General features: G+C 49.3%; 1 protein-coding gene across 2 annotated transcripts in view; it reads right to left on the bottom strand.

Moving 5' to 3' along the window:
• The window catches only part of LOC125256797 (sodium/glucose cotransporter 1-like), a 41,347-nt gene that overhangs the window by 10,655 nt on the left and 13,931 nt on the right, over positions 1 to 16,761 (bottom strand). For both annotated transcript variants that reach the window (XM_048173016.1, XM_048173024.1), the window contains 2 exons: positions 1,027 to 1,107; positions 721 to 932 (listed from right to left, as the gene is read on the bottom strand). In XM_048173016.1, coding sequence (XP_048028973.1) covers positions 721 to 932; positions 1,027 to 1,107 — 293 coding nt within the window. The remainder of the gene's footprint in view (positions 1 to 720; positions 933 to 1,026; positions 1,108 to 16,761) is intronic.

The following is a 16,761-nucleotide window of genomic DNA, read 5'->3' as shown; positions in this document are numbered from 1 at the left end:
TATCAGACACCCCGGGTTAAAATAAGCTAGAATCACCACTGCATTTTTTTTCTCTATAGTACCGGAGGACAAACAAAGAATACTGATTCCTGTTTGTGAAAACATATACATATCTGGTGATATAACTGATATGACATTTTGGGAAAAACACTTCCCTAAACAATAAACTTCCCTCAGAGGAAGAACATCCCATCACAATATATGTGACAAGTGAATCTGTTTATGTCTCCATGTGTCTTTGAAGCTCAAATTTTGATCATTTTTGCTAAATCACCCAATTACTAAACTAGGGCAACCAAACATGATCTTACTAATGGGCTGTTGAACTAATTTAACCGTGGTTAGTCTATATCTGCTTCTCTTTGCTGTTTGGGTATCTTTTCTAATTTAGTGGGGACTAATCAGGGGTCTAACTAAAAGCATGTCTGTTTAAGCTTATACTCGCTCTGACTAAAACAAGAAACACTGTTCATGCTGAGAAACTCAAGATAAAAGTGCAGTTTGTCACTCAAAAGTGGACACAGAAGACATTTGTCAGTTGTATATGTGTGTGAATGTTTTAGCATGTGTAGGAAATATAGACCTCTTATTTTCTCAATGTCTCTTACTTCCAAAAACCCCTTTGTGCGCACAAAATGAAGCAATATAAGAAAGTAGCCACAATCTAGAAAGTGTTACTGCACAAATATGAGTCAGCAGCCTTGATAAATGGATCAGTACCTGGTCAGTGCAAAAATACCAGCCAGCCTGGATAGTAAGACCAAAGATCATTCCGGGCCAGGGCAGATCACCGGTAATGGGGTCTCTGAACATGTGGAATGAGTCCGCACGAGGGGTGTAGCACGATTCACTGATGTTTACACCCACCACTGATGGGATTGCAGTCATATAGCGGTCCTTGAAGTTCTCATAGCCTCCGACCTCAGTGAATGCTGAAAGAAAGCGGTTGATGTTGAAGCAAGTAGTTGTTTCGCAGACTAATTTCATCCAAAATGTTTAAGGTACAAAAAAAGTGAATGGACGTACCAAAGCCCATGAGAATGAATGATCCCACGACCATAATGAGGGTCTGCAGGGTGTCTGTGTAGATGACTGCAGCTAAACCACCTGTAGAAGAAACCGTGAAAGTGAAACTGAGCGACTGAAAAAATCAATTTCTTAGAAATGTACTTTTGGCATTCATATTAGTTGCTTTTTTACTTCTATAATATTGTCAAGAAAGTATACTGCCGTTTGAGAAATATTTTTACGCAGTGGCGACATCATAGTCCAACACAGCAGAAATGCAATAAAAAAGAGAAACACGTTTTATTATTATTATTATTATTTATTATTATTTGCGAGTTTGGTTTATTCTTGTTGTTATTAATTTCTATATCATGTAGCCGCGTTTCCATTACAGATTTGCGCAAAACTTTTGCGATATTTTTTTTAACCATTTCGTTATTTTGGCTTGAAATTTCGTTTGTTGGAAATATGAACTGAATTTAGAAATGCTTTTGAAATTAAAAACGTTGCGTTTAATAAACAAAATTAAGACAGCGTTTGGAGTGGAGTCACATTAAAAGGCAGAAAGGGGTGGGGTAAAGTTATTCCCTCTCTCTACTCGAGATCCAGCTCAGTCACACACAGCGTAGGGCTGTCGTGGAGGCTATATGCAAATAAATGCAGTTTACCCATCTCTGACATGTCATAAATAGTTCATCCACCTCTCAACAGTTTATGCACTTCCAGAAAACCATTAAGTAGGCCTACCACTGGTTATAAACACTAGACAACACCAGCCTCCACCATCATCAAAAACACCCCTGAACAACATATAAGTAACAGGTCAGGACCGCTGACATAATTGAGGCATGCATTCGGGCAGCAAGTAGCCAATTGGACAAGCCATGCACCAGGCAGAAATGACATAAGCATATCTTACAGGCAGCCAAGTATAAAACACATAGACCCAGCAAACATTCATCAACAATTCTCTGCTTAGTAGGCCTTATCATCAAAGCCATGGCTGGCTTTAATAAGTGAAATGAACAAACGACTTACAATCAGAAGAGTTGCAGGTGACGAGTGTTGCTGCTGAACCGTCTAAGTACTGTGTCCTTCCCTTCACTTGTGCATTTGCGTGTCAAGGAGGTTTAAACCATTTTCGTACATCCATTTTTTGTCTATGATTAGGCTAACAGTTAGCACTAAATGTCTATGATAAAGACACAATGAAACACAATGCTGAAGTGACGACTCATTCAGACAGAAAACGAAATAATAAGAAAAACATGAAATGGCTCAGCGATTTACTGCAGAGCAAGTACTAAACGCAATCAAATATGACTGTAACTGTTACAGGATGAATCTGATGAAGCTGTTAGCGATCGAAATATTGATTTTGAAGATGCTGAAAATTATATAGTTTTGAGAATACATTTGAGATCACGAATGGGCTCATATTCGTGACCTCAAATATAAAACTTGCCTATTATTTGCTAAATTTACTGGGAAATAAGCTCTGACGAGGACAGTGATGATGGCATAAAACATCTGCTCAAACGGAGCCCTTTCAAGCTCCAAAAGGTAACAAAATACGATTTATTTTATTCTCCTGTAATTGTTACTCTAATATCAGAGGAGTTTTATATTATCGCGACAGGTAGAGATCCATCCATGTTAGATATAGATCCGGGTCAATAAAGACCCGAATATGTAAGAATGATTGGCGAAACAGTCATGCATTTAAGGGTTAATCCAACATTAATGACAGACATCACAGCACCTGGTTTATTAGGTGTCATGATCATTACTAGGAGTGCCCTTGTCTGCCACTAGAGGGCACTCCAACCCGGACTGTGTCTCACCCCACTTGTGAACTTCATTACCCATAACGCACTTCCCGGACTCATTATCTCATGTCATTGCACCCAGCTGTTTTGTGTTCCCTCATCAGTGTCTGTCTATTTATACCCTATTTGTTTCTGTTTTAGTCATGGAGTTTTCAGTTCAGGTCACCAGTTTCTTTGTTTGTTTTCTTGTTTCCTGTTTGACTGCTTTGTGGATTTTGACCCCTGCCTGTTTCTGGATTACGACTTTGGATTACCCATTAAAACCTTGCACTTGGATCTTGCCTGTTTGTCCCTGTGATTTACCATGACAGAAAACTCCATCACAACTAGATCCAGCAGGATGGGTATTCGAATCACTCCTCCGGCTACTGTGAGGGAGCGGATGGCTCGACTACAGAATCTAACTACCCTGAAACAACAGGGCAATGAGGTGGGTGGTTTTGCCCAATTGTTTTGGACCCTGGCGGTAGGGCTGGGATATAATGATGCGGCCTTAATGGACCTTTTGAATGGTTGCCTGGATAACTCGCTACCTCAGTGGGAGATGGATGGTCTGGGAGACCTGGACTTTTGGGGGTTCGTCCACTACCTCCAACGTCGGAGTAGGGGGGCTTCCTTAGGAAGGCTTCCTTCATCCTTCAAGGCCCGGAGGCCTCTCCAGCCAGTGAGTCCGCTCCAGTCAGTGAGTCCACTCCAGAGCTCGCTCCAGCCAGTGAGTCCACTCCAGAGCCCGCTCCAGCCAGTGAGTTCGCTCCAGAGCCCGCTCCAGCCAGTGAGTTCGCTCCAGAGCCCGCTCCAGTCAGTGAGTCTGCTCCAGCCAGTGAGTCCACTCCAGAGCCCGCTCCAGTCAGGGAGTCCACTCCAGTCAGTGAATCCGTCCCAGATCCCGCTCCAGCCAGTGAGTCCGCTCCAGAGCCCGCTCCAGCCAGTGAGTCCGCTCCAGAGCCCGCTCCAGTCAGTGAGTCCGCTCCAGCCAGTGAGTCCACTCCAGCCAGTGAGTCCACTCCAGAGCCCGCTCCAGCCAGTGAGTCCGCTCCAGCCAGTGAGTCCGCTCCAGAGCCCGCTCCAGTCAGTGAGTCCGCTCCAGCCAGTGAGTCCACTCCAGAGCCTGCTCCAGTCAGTGAGTCCGCTCCAGCCAGTGAGTCCACTCCAGAGCCCGCTCCAGCCAGTGAGTCCACTCCAGAGCCCGCTCCAGTCAGGGAGTTCACTCCAGCCAGTGAGTCCACTCCAGAACCCGCTCCAGCCAGTGAGTCCACTCCAGAGCCCGCTCCAGCCAGTGAGTTCGCTCCAGAGCCCACTCCAGTCAGTGAGTCCGCTCCAGCCAGTGAGTCCACTCCAGAGCCCGCTCCAGTCAGTGAGTTCGCTCCAGCCAGTGAGTCCACTCCAAAGCCTGCTCCAGCCAGTGAGTTCGCTCCAGCCAGGGAGTCCACTCCAGAGCCCGCTCCAGTCAGTGAGTTCGCTCCAGCCAGTGAGTCCACTCCAGAGCCCGCTCCAGCCAGTGAGTCTGCTTCGGTGCCTATAGCTGAGGTAGGCAGCTGTTCTTCCAGCATCGCCCTGGCACTCAGCCAGGACTCTAGACCTGCTGGCACCCGCCTGGTCAGTTCCTCCAGCGCCGCCCTGGCAGTCAGCCAGGACTCCAGACCTGCTGGCACCCACATGGTCAGTTCCTCCAGCGCCGCCCTGGCAGTCAGCCAGGACTCCAGACCTGCTGGTACCCGCATGGTCAGTTCCTCCAACACCGCCTTGGCAACTTGCCAGAACCCTGACCCCACTAGAGTCTCCATGGACTGTTCCCCCGGCTCCCCCCTGGCCTTCTGTTGGAGACTCTGGACCTGGCCCACCATCCCTCCCCCTGGTCCTCCTCCTTTCCACCTCCCTCCTGAGTTTTTGTGGGGGTTTTTTTTTGTGTGTGTGTGTCTGGTGGAGCGTCTGGTAGCCGCTCCTTTGAGGGGAGGTAATGTCATGATCATTACTAGGAGTGCCCTTGTCTGCCACTAGAGGGCACTCCAACCCGGACTGTGTCTCACCCCACTTGTGAACTTCATTACCCATAACGCACTTCCCGGACTCATTATCTCATGTCATTGCACCCAGCTGTTTTATGTTCCCTCATCAGTGTCTGTCTATTTATACCCTGTTTGTTTCTGTTTTAGTCATGGAGTTTTCAGTTCAGGTCACCAGTTTCTTTGTTTTCTTGTTTCCTGTTTGACTGCTTTGTGGATTTTGACCCCTGCCTGTTTCTGGATTACAATTTTGGATTACCCATTAAAACCTTGCACTTGGATCTTGCCTGTTTGTCCCTGTGATTTACCGTGACATTAGGCTGCTGTGATTTTAAGACCTGCTGCTGCTGATCATGACATGACGATCTGATGTTTCATTTTCGCATTTTCGCAGGTCTTTTAAGATATTATTTAACTGATTTAAAGGGTTAGTTCACCCAAAAATTTAATTTCTGTTATTAATTACTCACCTTCATGTTGTTCAAAACCTGTAAGACCATCGTTCATCTTCGGAACACAAATTAAGATATTTTTGATGAAATCTGAGAGTTATCTGAACCACACATAAGCAGCAACATCATTGCACAGTTCAAGGCCCAGAAATGTAGAAAAGACATAGCTAAAATAGTCCACATGGCTGCAGTGGTTCAACCTTAATTTTATGAAGCTACGAGAATACGTTTTGTATGCAAAAACAAAACAAAAATAATGACTTTATTCAACAATTCCATCTCCTCCCTGTCATTCTCCTACTTTGTTTACGTTCAGTGCTTAAAGGTTCTACGTCAGAACAACGACTCATTATTGGCTGGCTCCTGCGTCAGCATCACATGCATGCATTGTGCCGCTCACGTGAACATCATCAGCCAATACTGATTCACCGTTCTGATGTAGAACCTGGAAGGGCTGAACTAAACAGCATAGGAGAATGACAGGGAGGAGATGGAGTTGTTGAATAAAGTCTTTTTATTTTTGTTATTTTTTATTTTTGTTTTTGCACACAAAAAGTATGACACGAGGGTGAGTACTTAAAGGATTAGTTCACTTTCAAATGACAATGACCCCAAGCTTTACTGCCATCCTAGGTCTATGTGACTTTCTTCTTTCTGTTGAACACAATCAGAAAAATATTAATAAATATCCTGACGCATCTGAAGTTTATAATGGCAGTGAACAGGTATGAAGATGAAGAAAGTGTCTCCATCCACATCCATCCATCATAAACATAGCAAACAAGCGAAGAAATGCATTTGTGTAAAAAAAAAAAAAAAAAATATATATATATATATATATATATATATATATATATATATATATATATACATATTTAACAAGTTATGAAGTAAAATATCTAGCTTCCACCAGACCGCCTTCCGTATTCTACTTAAAAGAAAGTGTAAAACTTAAATTTTTTTTTTTTTTTTTTTTTTTTTTACACAAATGCATCACTTTGTTTAAGAAGGCCTTTATTAACCCCCCGGAGCTGTGTGGAATATGTTTATGATACATGGATGTGGATGGAGACACTTTCTTCAGCTCAGGAGACACTTGATCCTCGCTCACTGCCATTATAAAAGGTCCAATGCGTCAGGATATTTATTAATATTTCTACGATTGTGTTCATCAGAAAGAAGAAAGTCATATACACATAGGATGGCTTCAGGGTGAATAAAGCTTGGGGTAATTTTCATTTGAAAGTGAACTAATCCTTTAATGACAAATTTCATTTTTGGGTGAACTAACCCTTTAAGACTGCTTTTATGATGATACTTGACAAAACGGGCATTTTGGCATAATTATGTGTTGTTGTTGTTTGTTCAAGCGCGAAAGAGAACTCGATATTGGCACCATCTTTCTGTGCACACTGTGTGTGTCACACAGACATGACATAGACAGTGCATTCTCATTTGTGTTGGCGCTTGAATGGTTTAAAAGCATTTGCGTGAATAAGAGCATGATCATATAATATAACGCTAGTGTCACGATTTCGGTCACTTCCCGGACTCCAATTCTCATAATCCTCCCTGCCAGTCACATGCACACACTCCACACCAATTACCAATTGCCACATACAGCTGAAGCTCATTATCTGGACTATTTAAGACTCACACACACACCACCTCATTGTGAAGTCTTGTTTACCCTTGTGTTGCATTACTGAGCGTTATTATCCTGTCTGCCTGTTATCGTTCCTGTCTGTTACCTGTTTACGATCCTCTGCTGCCTGCCTTTGGACTGTGTATTGTTTCTTGACCTGTGAATGATATCTGCCTGTCCTGATTCCCTGCCTGTTCAGCGATCTCGATTCTGCCTGCTCTCTGCCATACCTGTTTGCCACTGTTTGACCCTTGCCTGTTTAACTACGAACTCTGTTTTAATAAAGCTTGCACATGGATCCGATCCTGAATCCCACCTTGATACAGCTAGCCAAATTATGATGGAAAACGGATGCTGAGTTAATTGCGTTAAATATTTTGAACGCATTAAACTGAAAAAATTAATTGCATGCCTTAACGTGTTAATTTTGACAGACCTACTAATTACAAATATATTAAAATACATGACATTGCATTTAACATGCAGTTAAATGTTTCCCCTGAGAGTACTGTGGCCCTGTACGGTCCCACGTATGGGATTTAGAATGTTCAGTGATGTCACATAACTGCCAGATTCAAACTGTGCTTTCATGCTTTGGCTAGCGCAGAGCCAGAGATGGACATGCTCAGCGCTTGTTATATATCACAACTATGCAGTGTTGTATTTACTACTTTATTTACTATTGCCGACGTTTATTCATATCAGACACACATAGTGGGCCCAAGTAACTATAAAGTTTACTCTATTATTCTCCCAGTTCACCGGCCACTTACTTGCATGTATCTCAGGAGGAACTGACGAATTCACGTGCTGTAAATCCGACTGGATTTTCTTAACTGTGGCGCAAACTAAATTGGCGGCACCCATCTCTCTTTATAGATCAAGATAAAGGTCATTTATAAAAGGTTTTTAAACTACAAAACACACTCACACATATTTGAGAATCGGAATATCAGATAGTTGATAACACGGTAAGGAAGTTTGTGAATTTTTTAAATAAAAAAAGGGTAAAACAAAATAAAAGCAATACATCTGTCATACAGTATTGTGGTTGCGGTGTATCACGTGACAAGCGTGACACATCGCCATGGAAACAATAAGGGCAAACATTCTAAAATAACGGTCACCTTAAAAAAACTCACTCTGGGGGTGACGGGATGGCGGTGGCCTGAGGATCTGGCACAGGACTGGAGAAAATTATGGACTGAAGATGAAGAATCACTGGAGATAAGATTGTATGCAGAAAGGCAGCTGGGCAGTAACACACATAGTGGTTGACGAGACCAGAATCTGAGTGTTGGTGAAGTGCTGGTATTTATGTGTGACAATAACCCCTCCTCCACAGGTGGCTCCCGAAGACCAAGATGGATGATGACGGGGGTAGCCTCTACCTCTGGATGCAGGATGGGTTGGGTGGTTGGCATGGAACTCAGTTAGCAGGGACGGGTCGAAGTTGTCATCATGTGGTACCCGGGATCGTCCTCTGGACCAAATTCCTCCTAATCCATGAGATATTCTAGTCGACCCCCCCTTCTTCAGGAGTCCAGGATTGTATGCACTTTATAGATGGATCCTTCATCAGATTCTACTGGAGGAGGAGGTGCATCCACAGCACCAGATCCTGCAGAAGAGACCAGAGAATTAGAATGAAGTTCTGTAGTGTGATGGAAGTCCCCTCAAAGAGAATCGGCCCACGGTGATGAGGATGCTGTCTACATGGCATTGGAAATGGTACTAGTTTACCTTCGGGTAGGTGACGGGGGGTCTTCGAGATGGCACAAGTGGGACAGCCTTGCACAAGCCAAGTGACACCCTGGGTCATACTGGGCCACCAGTAGCGATTACGGAGGAGCAAGAAGGTTTGCTGGCTGACTGGGTGTCCAGAGCCCGGAGATGAATGAACTGAGTCCATGAGGGATAATTGTAAGGTGGATGATAGGAATATGCATCCCTCAAGACCTCCCTGTATAGCAGACTCTGACCGTGTGGCAACGTTGATTTGGTCATCTAGTTACGACTGGATAGGGCTCACGATCCAAGATTGTAGGCGCTATCCAGGTCCAGCTTTGTGAAGATGCGAGCACAGCAGAGCTGTTCCAAGACAGAAGGGACCAGGGGAAGTGGATATCTGTATTTTACGATCTGTGGGTCGAGAACCTTGTAGTCGATACATGGCCTCAAGCCTCTATCCCTTTTAGCCACTAAGAAAAAGCTTGATGCGATAGGGGAAGTGGATGGATGAATAAATAATTGATTGAGCAACATACTCCTCCATGGCCTTCTGTTCTGGGATGGACAGAGGATAAACTTTACCCTTGGGAAAAGTAGCCTCACGTAGCAGGTCCATCGCGCAGTCCCATGGCCGATGTGGTGGTCATTTAGTTGCCAGTTGCTTACTAAAGACATCCTGGAATGCCTGGTACTTCTGGGGTATTTCCTGATGCACCAATGATTCAGGCTTTCGATGGAGGTAGAACTGATGGTAGCATTCACTTTTGTAGGTTTGTCACCTGAGGGAATCAGAAGGAACTCGTGGACATTTGATACATTCTTTAAAACAATCATCGCCCCATTAAAGAATCTCTCCGTTGGACCAGGAAAAAGTGGGCGAGTGTTGTTGCATCCACGGGCATCCCAGGATAACCCCCCAGCACCATAAACGATATTTCCTCAGAATGCAGACATCCAATGATCAGCATGACTGTTGGGGTGCAGTGAGTGATGACATCTGTGCCCAGCGGTCTTCCCAAAATGGAGTGGATGCTCAAAGTCTGTGGGCATGTGATTTTCTGGATGTGGAGCTTGCGGAGGAGGTTCTTTGAAATGAAGTTGCCTGCAGATCCTGCGTCAATGAGGGCTTGGGATGACATAGAATGATAAATAGTGGTCACTGTTACTGTAGTAGAACGTAAATTGGAGATTTTAGGAGGTAGATGAATGGTACTCACCGCTGGGTGTGGTGGACAAACGGGGCATTCTGGAAGCAGATGTCCGCTATCATCATAGTAAAGGCACAGGTGATTGTTAATGCATCGCTGGCACTCCATTTGGAAAATATGAAAAGAGTCAAGCTGTATAGGTTTTGTGTTTGGTGCTGGAGGTGCAAAGGGTGATGATGCAGGCAGAGGATGCAGTGGTGCAGTGTCTAGATTACAGGTAGTGAAACATTGAGCAATCTGGATGGATCGTTGGATGATATTTTCTATACCCATCGTTTCATCATAAATGGCCATCTGTGCATAGATTGATTGAGCGAGACACTGGCAGTGCCGCTTTGTTCCGTCCACTTGGTGCTGCAAGAGTTCTAAACTGCAGTGAATAGTCAGACATGGAGGAATGCCATTGGTGGAGATGGTATAACTCATGAACTGAGAGAGCACTGACCGTGTGACCGAAGACCTCCTTAAAATGGGTAGCGAAGGCATCGAGTGACTGAGTGACTGAGTGACTGGAGCATTAGCTTCTCAAAGGGTCCTAGCCCATTGCAGAGCTCGTCCAGACAATACAGAAATGATGTAGGCAATTTTGGCATGATCAGTTGCGAATCACTGGGGTTGCATCTCAAAGTAGAGAGAGCCCTGTAGAAGAAACCCGCTGCAATCCTCTGCCACACCCGACTAGGTCGCTGGTTGGGCCATGGGACTAGCAGAGACATCCGAGGATGAATCAGTGACTGATGGATAGCCTGTACCAGTTCTGTGTGAGGATCAGAAGGTGGATTACAAGAAGCACCGCTATCCATATTTACTTCTTGTGGTCTGGTCTTCTGTCACAAAACAGAAGAGGAGACTCACAAATATCATTGCAACAGGCTTTATTGACAGAAATGTGCAAAGGCAAACTTGAGCAGGTGCATTGGTCAGAGATGGCAGTGCGTCAACACTTAACTTGAGAAACAACTCTTTAAAGAGGTGTTTATGCTGGACAAGATGGCGGTGAACTGAAGATCAGGCACATGACTCTAGAAAATGATGGGCTGAACATGAAGTTTGTAAGCAGAAAGGCAGTCGGACAGTAACACACAGTAGTGGCTGATGAGACCAGACACTGGTCTGTTGGTGAAGTGATGGTATTTATGTGTGGTCGTAATGAGGTGCAGCAGGTGTACTGAGACAGAATTTGGGCGTCTGTGATTGTGTGGGAGGAGTAATGGAATCTGGTGCTGAAGGTGTAGCTGAGTCTGTGGCAAAAGTATATTATTTCAATAATAAGTACTCTTTTCAAAAGGAAGCTAAAGTGTACTTCTTTTTCACAATGCAGAACTATCCTGCACGTCCTGATTTTGCAGAGTTAGACATGTTCCTGGGTCAACATATTTAGTTGATCCTGGGACAACATTCTAGTCTGAAAATTTTCTCCTAACCATATCCCTACCCCTAAACCTATGGAATGTTGTTCCAGGATCAACAAAGAAGTTGATCCATGAACATTTTGTACTTGGTAAAATAAGGTTCTGCAAACTATTCTTGCCTTGTCTTGAAATATCAAATTATCTGATATTTTAAGAGGCATATTGTGTCAGGGTTCTGCCACTTCGGTCTAGTTTACTCTTGATTTTGTGACAGAGCCCTGAGTCATCTTGTCTGTGTGCCTTGTTTCATGTTCGGAGCGTGGTTTTTGGATTCCAGCACTCATGTTTAGTTTGGTTTCAATTCCATCAGAGTTCAGACACTCACGCTCCATGTCTTGTCTCTCGTGTGAGCGCACGGGCTATGTGTTCATTCACTTGCCGTGCATTCTTTATCTCTTGTGTTCCCTTTCAGTCGGTCACGTTCGACGTACGTCAGTAGTGACCGACGAATTGGGATATCGCTTAGAGAGCCCTATCAGCTTCGTGTAAACTAAAACAAGCCAATGGAATTGGCGTGCGATATTTGCATAATGCGCACCGCCCCCGACAGGTGTATATAAATAGGAAGCAGATGCAATCGCACTCTGTCTTTCGCTTCGGAGCCATTCAGTGGTGTCCTGTTTAAGAAGACTGTTTGTGTGAACTAAACTGCCTCGAAGAGGATTCACAGCAAGCCGTGTGTGCCGGTGTAACGGTGCTACAGCGAGGTCGCGAGCTCCCGAGGATCCGAGCTATAGCTCTCAACTGCTGTTTTCACAGCACACGCCTAGAGTGAAAGTGTGTGTGTTGCGATTTGGGCCGGTTCCTCGGTGTGTCCAGGGAGTGGTGTACCTGGCACATCGCGTCACTCCCTGTGTGCTTCGGCACGAGCGAGTTGACTGTTTTCCCCTTCTAAAAGAGCTTTACAGACGAACCCTGACAGTATGTCATTTCGTCTGTGCGTTAATGGGTGCGGTCGTTCCCTGGTCCCTGCTGATGGGCACAATCGTTGCATCTCGTGTTTGGGCATTCAGCACGCTGAAGCAGCTTTTGTGAATGGTTCATGTTCCCATTGCGGGAACATGACTATCGCGGTGCTGAGGTCGAGACTCTCCTTCCTGAAGTCTCAGGAAGCGGGGGCCCCCTCCCCTGTGCCCCGTTCGACCGTTTTTTCCGGCCCGGGCCGGAATGACGGTTCGGCGGTGTATAGGAAGGGTGACCTGAGGCTTACGGTCAGGGCTTCCCCGCCGAGCGGAAACGCTCCTCGGGCCCCTGCCGCCTCATCAGCACCGCAACCCATCGTGCCACCGTTGGTTTCCGCTGGGCCCTCTACGGACTGTCCAGCCGTTACCTTTGGTGTGCCGGCGGCGGATCGGATGTCGACTGCTGCATCGGAAGGTGAGCCTGAGTCCTCGGGGGAGGAAGATCCGGACGCGCTGCCGCCCGGGACGGTAGCGTGGCCCGAGTCGGATCCCGAGCTCACGGCTGTGCTCTCCCGGGCCGCCTTGTGCGTCGGGCTTGTGTGGAACCCTCCACCCTGTCCCGGCCCATCTCGGTTGGACGATTGGTACTTGGGGGGGGGTCGCGCTGGTCAGATCCAGCGTCCCGCCCCAATGCCTTTCTTCCCGGAAGTACACGATGAGGTGACCAGGTCTTGGCAAGCTCCGTATGGGGCTCGTACAGGGCCTGGTCCCTCGTCCGCCTTCACCTCCCTGGACGGCGGGGAAGCCAGGGGGTACGCGAAGCTCCCGCCAGTCGAGCGGTCTGTTGCGATGCAGTTGTGTCCAACGGCCGCTGGCGGGCGCGGTGAGCCGCGTCTCCCGTCCCAGGCCTGTGAATTCTCAGCCGGTCTGACTGAGAAAGCTTACAGTGCCTGTGGGCAGGCTGCCTCTGCCCTGCACGCGATGGCCCTTTTGCAGGTCTATCAGGCAAAAGCGCTGTCGCAGATGCCCCAGGAAGGTCCTGACCAACAGCTGCTTGGGGAGCTGCGCGCTGCCACTGACCTTGCCCTCCGGGCAACGAGGGTGACAGCGCGTTCTGTTGGCCAGGCGATGTCTACTCTGGTAGTCCAGCAACGCCACCTCTGGCTGACCTTGGCAGACATGAGGGAGACCGACAAACATCGGTTCCTGGATTCCCCCGTGTCTCCGGTCGGCCTTTTCGGCGACGCGGTGGAGAGCTGTGCCCAACAGTTCTCCGCTGCACAGAAGCAGGCTGAGGCTATCAGACATGTCATGCCACGGCGGTCCGCTGCTGCCTCCACCCAGCCGCCCGTGGCTCAGCCTCAGCCCGCTCGTCGCCGAGGGCGCCCGCCTGCGTCTTCCCCCGCCCCTGCTAAGTCGGCAAAGCAGCAGCCTACACCAGCCAAACAGCAGGGTGCTGGTCGCGGACGTGGGACCCAGCCCGTCTCTGTCAACCCAGGTGGCAAGCGGTCGGGGAAAACTCGGCCCTGAGACGGGCGACCTGGAGCGGAAGGTTCCTGCCCTTTGGGAGAGTATTCCATCTGCTCTCCCACCCCCGGAGGAGGGCCGGGGGGATTTTGTGGCGGCTGTCCATCTACCGCCGCTGGCTCTCCGGAGTCCAGCGGTACCCACTTTGCCACAAAAAGAGCAGTTTCCTCAAACTCCAGGTCACAACTAGGTGTGTCTGCCAGTGTGTCAGGCCCCGCCTCGCCGCTGGCAGCTCCCTCCCCATTCGCCAGCCGGCGGCAGTGTGATGGCGCAGACCGCGTCCCGTGCGCCGTCTCCCATGCACACTGCTGCCTCGCAGAGTCCGACCCCACTCCGGGCCGCTCCCAAGCCGTCCGAGTCGGGTCCCTCTCTGCCTTGCTGCCCCACCCCCGGTGCGTCTGTGGTGCCTTTGGTCCCGCTGGCTCAGTGTCTGGAAGCGTGGATAGCGCTCCCCAGCCTGTCCAGTTGGCTCATTCGTACTATCAGACTCGGCTATGCGATTCAGTTCGCCCGGCGTCCCCCGGTCTTCAGGGCTGTCCACTTCACTCAGGTGTCGTTGGACAGTGCACCTGTTCTCCGGGCGGAGATTGCTGTCCTCCTGGCAAAGGATACAATTGAGCCGGTCCCTCCAGCCGATATGAAGTCGGGGTTCTACTGCCCCTACTTCATTGTACCGAAAAAGGGCGGTGGGCTACGGCCAATCCTGGACCGTCCCCAGGATTGGTTTGCAGCAATAGACCTGAAGGACGCGTACTTTCATGTCTCGATTCTGCCTCGACACAGATCCTTCCTCCGGTCTGCGTTCGAGGGTCGGGCATGTCAGTACAAAGTCCTACCCGACATGGTTTTAGCTCCCAGCCGGTTGGGTCTTCAGGTCAACTGGGACAAGAGCAAACTTGCCCCCGGGCAGAGGATCTCTTGTCTCGGTCTCGAGCTAGACTCGGTCGCACGGACTGCGCGTCTCACCGAGGCGCGCGTCCAGTCGGTGTTGAACTGCCTGAGCTCGCTCAAGTGCAGGACAGCGGCTCCACTGAAAGATTTTCAGAGGCTCCTGGGGCATATGGCATCTGCAGCCGCGGTAACGCCACTCGGATTGCTTCATATGAGACCGCTTCAACACTGGCTCCGCGGCCGGGTCCCGAGATGGGCGTGGCAGTGCGGCACGCTCCGTGTTCCCGTGACACCGAGCTGCCGTCGCACCCTTGTCCGGTGGTCGGACCCTTCGTTCCTGCGGGCCGGAGTACCCCTCGAACGAGTGTCCAGGCACGCTGTGGTCTCCACGGATGCCTCTGCCACGGGATAGGGGGCCACGTACAACGGGCATGCAGTGACAGGTCTTTGGACGGGGCCTCAGCTGCATTGGCATATCAATTGCCTCGAGTTGCTAGCGGTTCGTCTTGCGCTGGCCCGCTTCAAGAAGCTGTTGTCAGGCAAGCACGTTCTAGTCCGCTCACACAGCACTGCGGCCGTTGCGTACATCGACCGTCAAGGTGGTCTACGCTTCCGTCGCATGTCGCAACTCGCCCGCCATCTCTTGTTGTGGAGTCAGAAGGATCTGAGGTCCCTTCGGGCCACTCGTGTCTCAGGTGTGCTCTACCGTGCAGCCGACGAGCTCTCACGGCAGCCTCCACTTGCGGGCGAGTGGCGGCTCCACCCCCAGGCGGTCCAGCTGATTTGGCAGCTTTTCGGCGAGGCCCAGGTAGTCCTGTTTGCCTCCCCGGAAACTGCCCTCTGCCAGTGGTTTTATGCCCTGTCCGGCGGCACGCTCGGCACGGATGCCCTGGCACACAGCTGGCCCCCGGGTCTGCGCAAATATGCGTTTCCCCCAGTGAGCCTTCTCGCACAACTCCTGTGCAAGGTCAGGGAGGACGGGGAGCAGGTTCTGTTAGTGGCTCCGTACTGGCCCACTCGGACCTGGTTCTCAGACCTCATTCTCCTCGCGACAGCCCCTCCCTGGCCGATTCCTCTGAGGAAGGACCTCCTGACTCAGAGACGGGGCACCCTGTGGCACCCGCGTCCCGATCTGTGGAACCTCCACGTGTGGTCCCTGGACGGGATGCGGAGGTTCTGAGTGATCTCCCGCAAGCGGTCGTAGACACCATCACTTCCGCTAGAGCTCCTTCCACTAGGAGTCTCTACGCGCTGAAGTGGAACCTGTTCGTCGAATGGTGCGCCTCTCGCCGAGAGGACCCCCGATCATGTTCGGTCGGATCCGTGCTTTCCTTCCTGCAAGAAGGGTTGGAGCGAAGGCTGTCTCCCTCCACCCTGAAGGTGTATGTTGCCGCTATCGCCGCACATCACCACGCAGTTGAGGGTAAGTCCCTGGGGAAACACGATCTGATCGTCAGATTCCTGAGGGGAGCGAGGAGATTAAATCCTCCTCGCCCTTCCTCCGTACCCTCTTGGGATTTGACCCTGGTTCTCACAGCTCTCCAGGGTCATCCCTTTGAGCCTTTGCAATCAGTCGACCTGAAACTATTGTCTCTTAAGACGGTTCTTCTGGTTGCATTGGCTTCCCTGAAGAGGGTAGGGGATCTGCATGCATTTTCGGTCGACGAAACGTGCCTAGAATTCGGGCCCGGTGATTCTCACGTCATCCTGAGACCCCGGCCTGGATACGTGCCCAAGGTTCCTACCACTCCCTTCAGAGATCAGGTAGTGAACCTGCAAGCGCTGCCCTCGGAGGAGGCAGACCCAGCCCTAGCTTTGCTCTGTCCCGTCCGCGCTCTGCGCGTTTACGTGGATAGAACGCGAAGCTTCAGGTCCTCAGATCAGCTCTTCATCTGTTACGGAGGCCAGCAGAAGGGAAAGGCTGTCTCCAAGCAGAGGATGGCCCACTGGATAGTGGATGCCATCGCCTTGGCGTATGATTCCCAGGGCGTGCCTTGCCCGCTCGGGTTGAGAGCCCACTCCACCAGAGGGGTGGCCTCTTCCTGGGCGCTGGCTCATGGTGCCTCGTTGACAGATATTTGTAGAGCTGCGGGCTGGGCGACACCCAACACGTTCGCTAGGTTTTATAGCCTACGTGTAGAGCCGGTATCTTC

The sequence above is a fragment of the Megalobrama amblycephala genome, linkage group LG2 (genome assembly GCF_018812025.1).
Source record: "Megalobrama amblycephala isolate DHTTF-2021 linkage group LG2, ASM1881202v1, whole genome shotgun sequence".
NCBI lineage: Eukaryota > Metazoa > Chordata > Actinopteri > Cypriniformes > Xenocyprididae > Megalobrama > Megalobrama amblycephala.
Note: the sequence above shows the minus strand (reverse complement) of the source record. Positions and strands in the feature narration are given on the sequence as shown.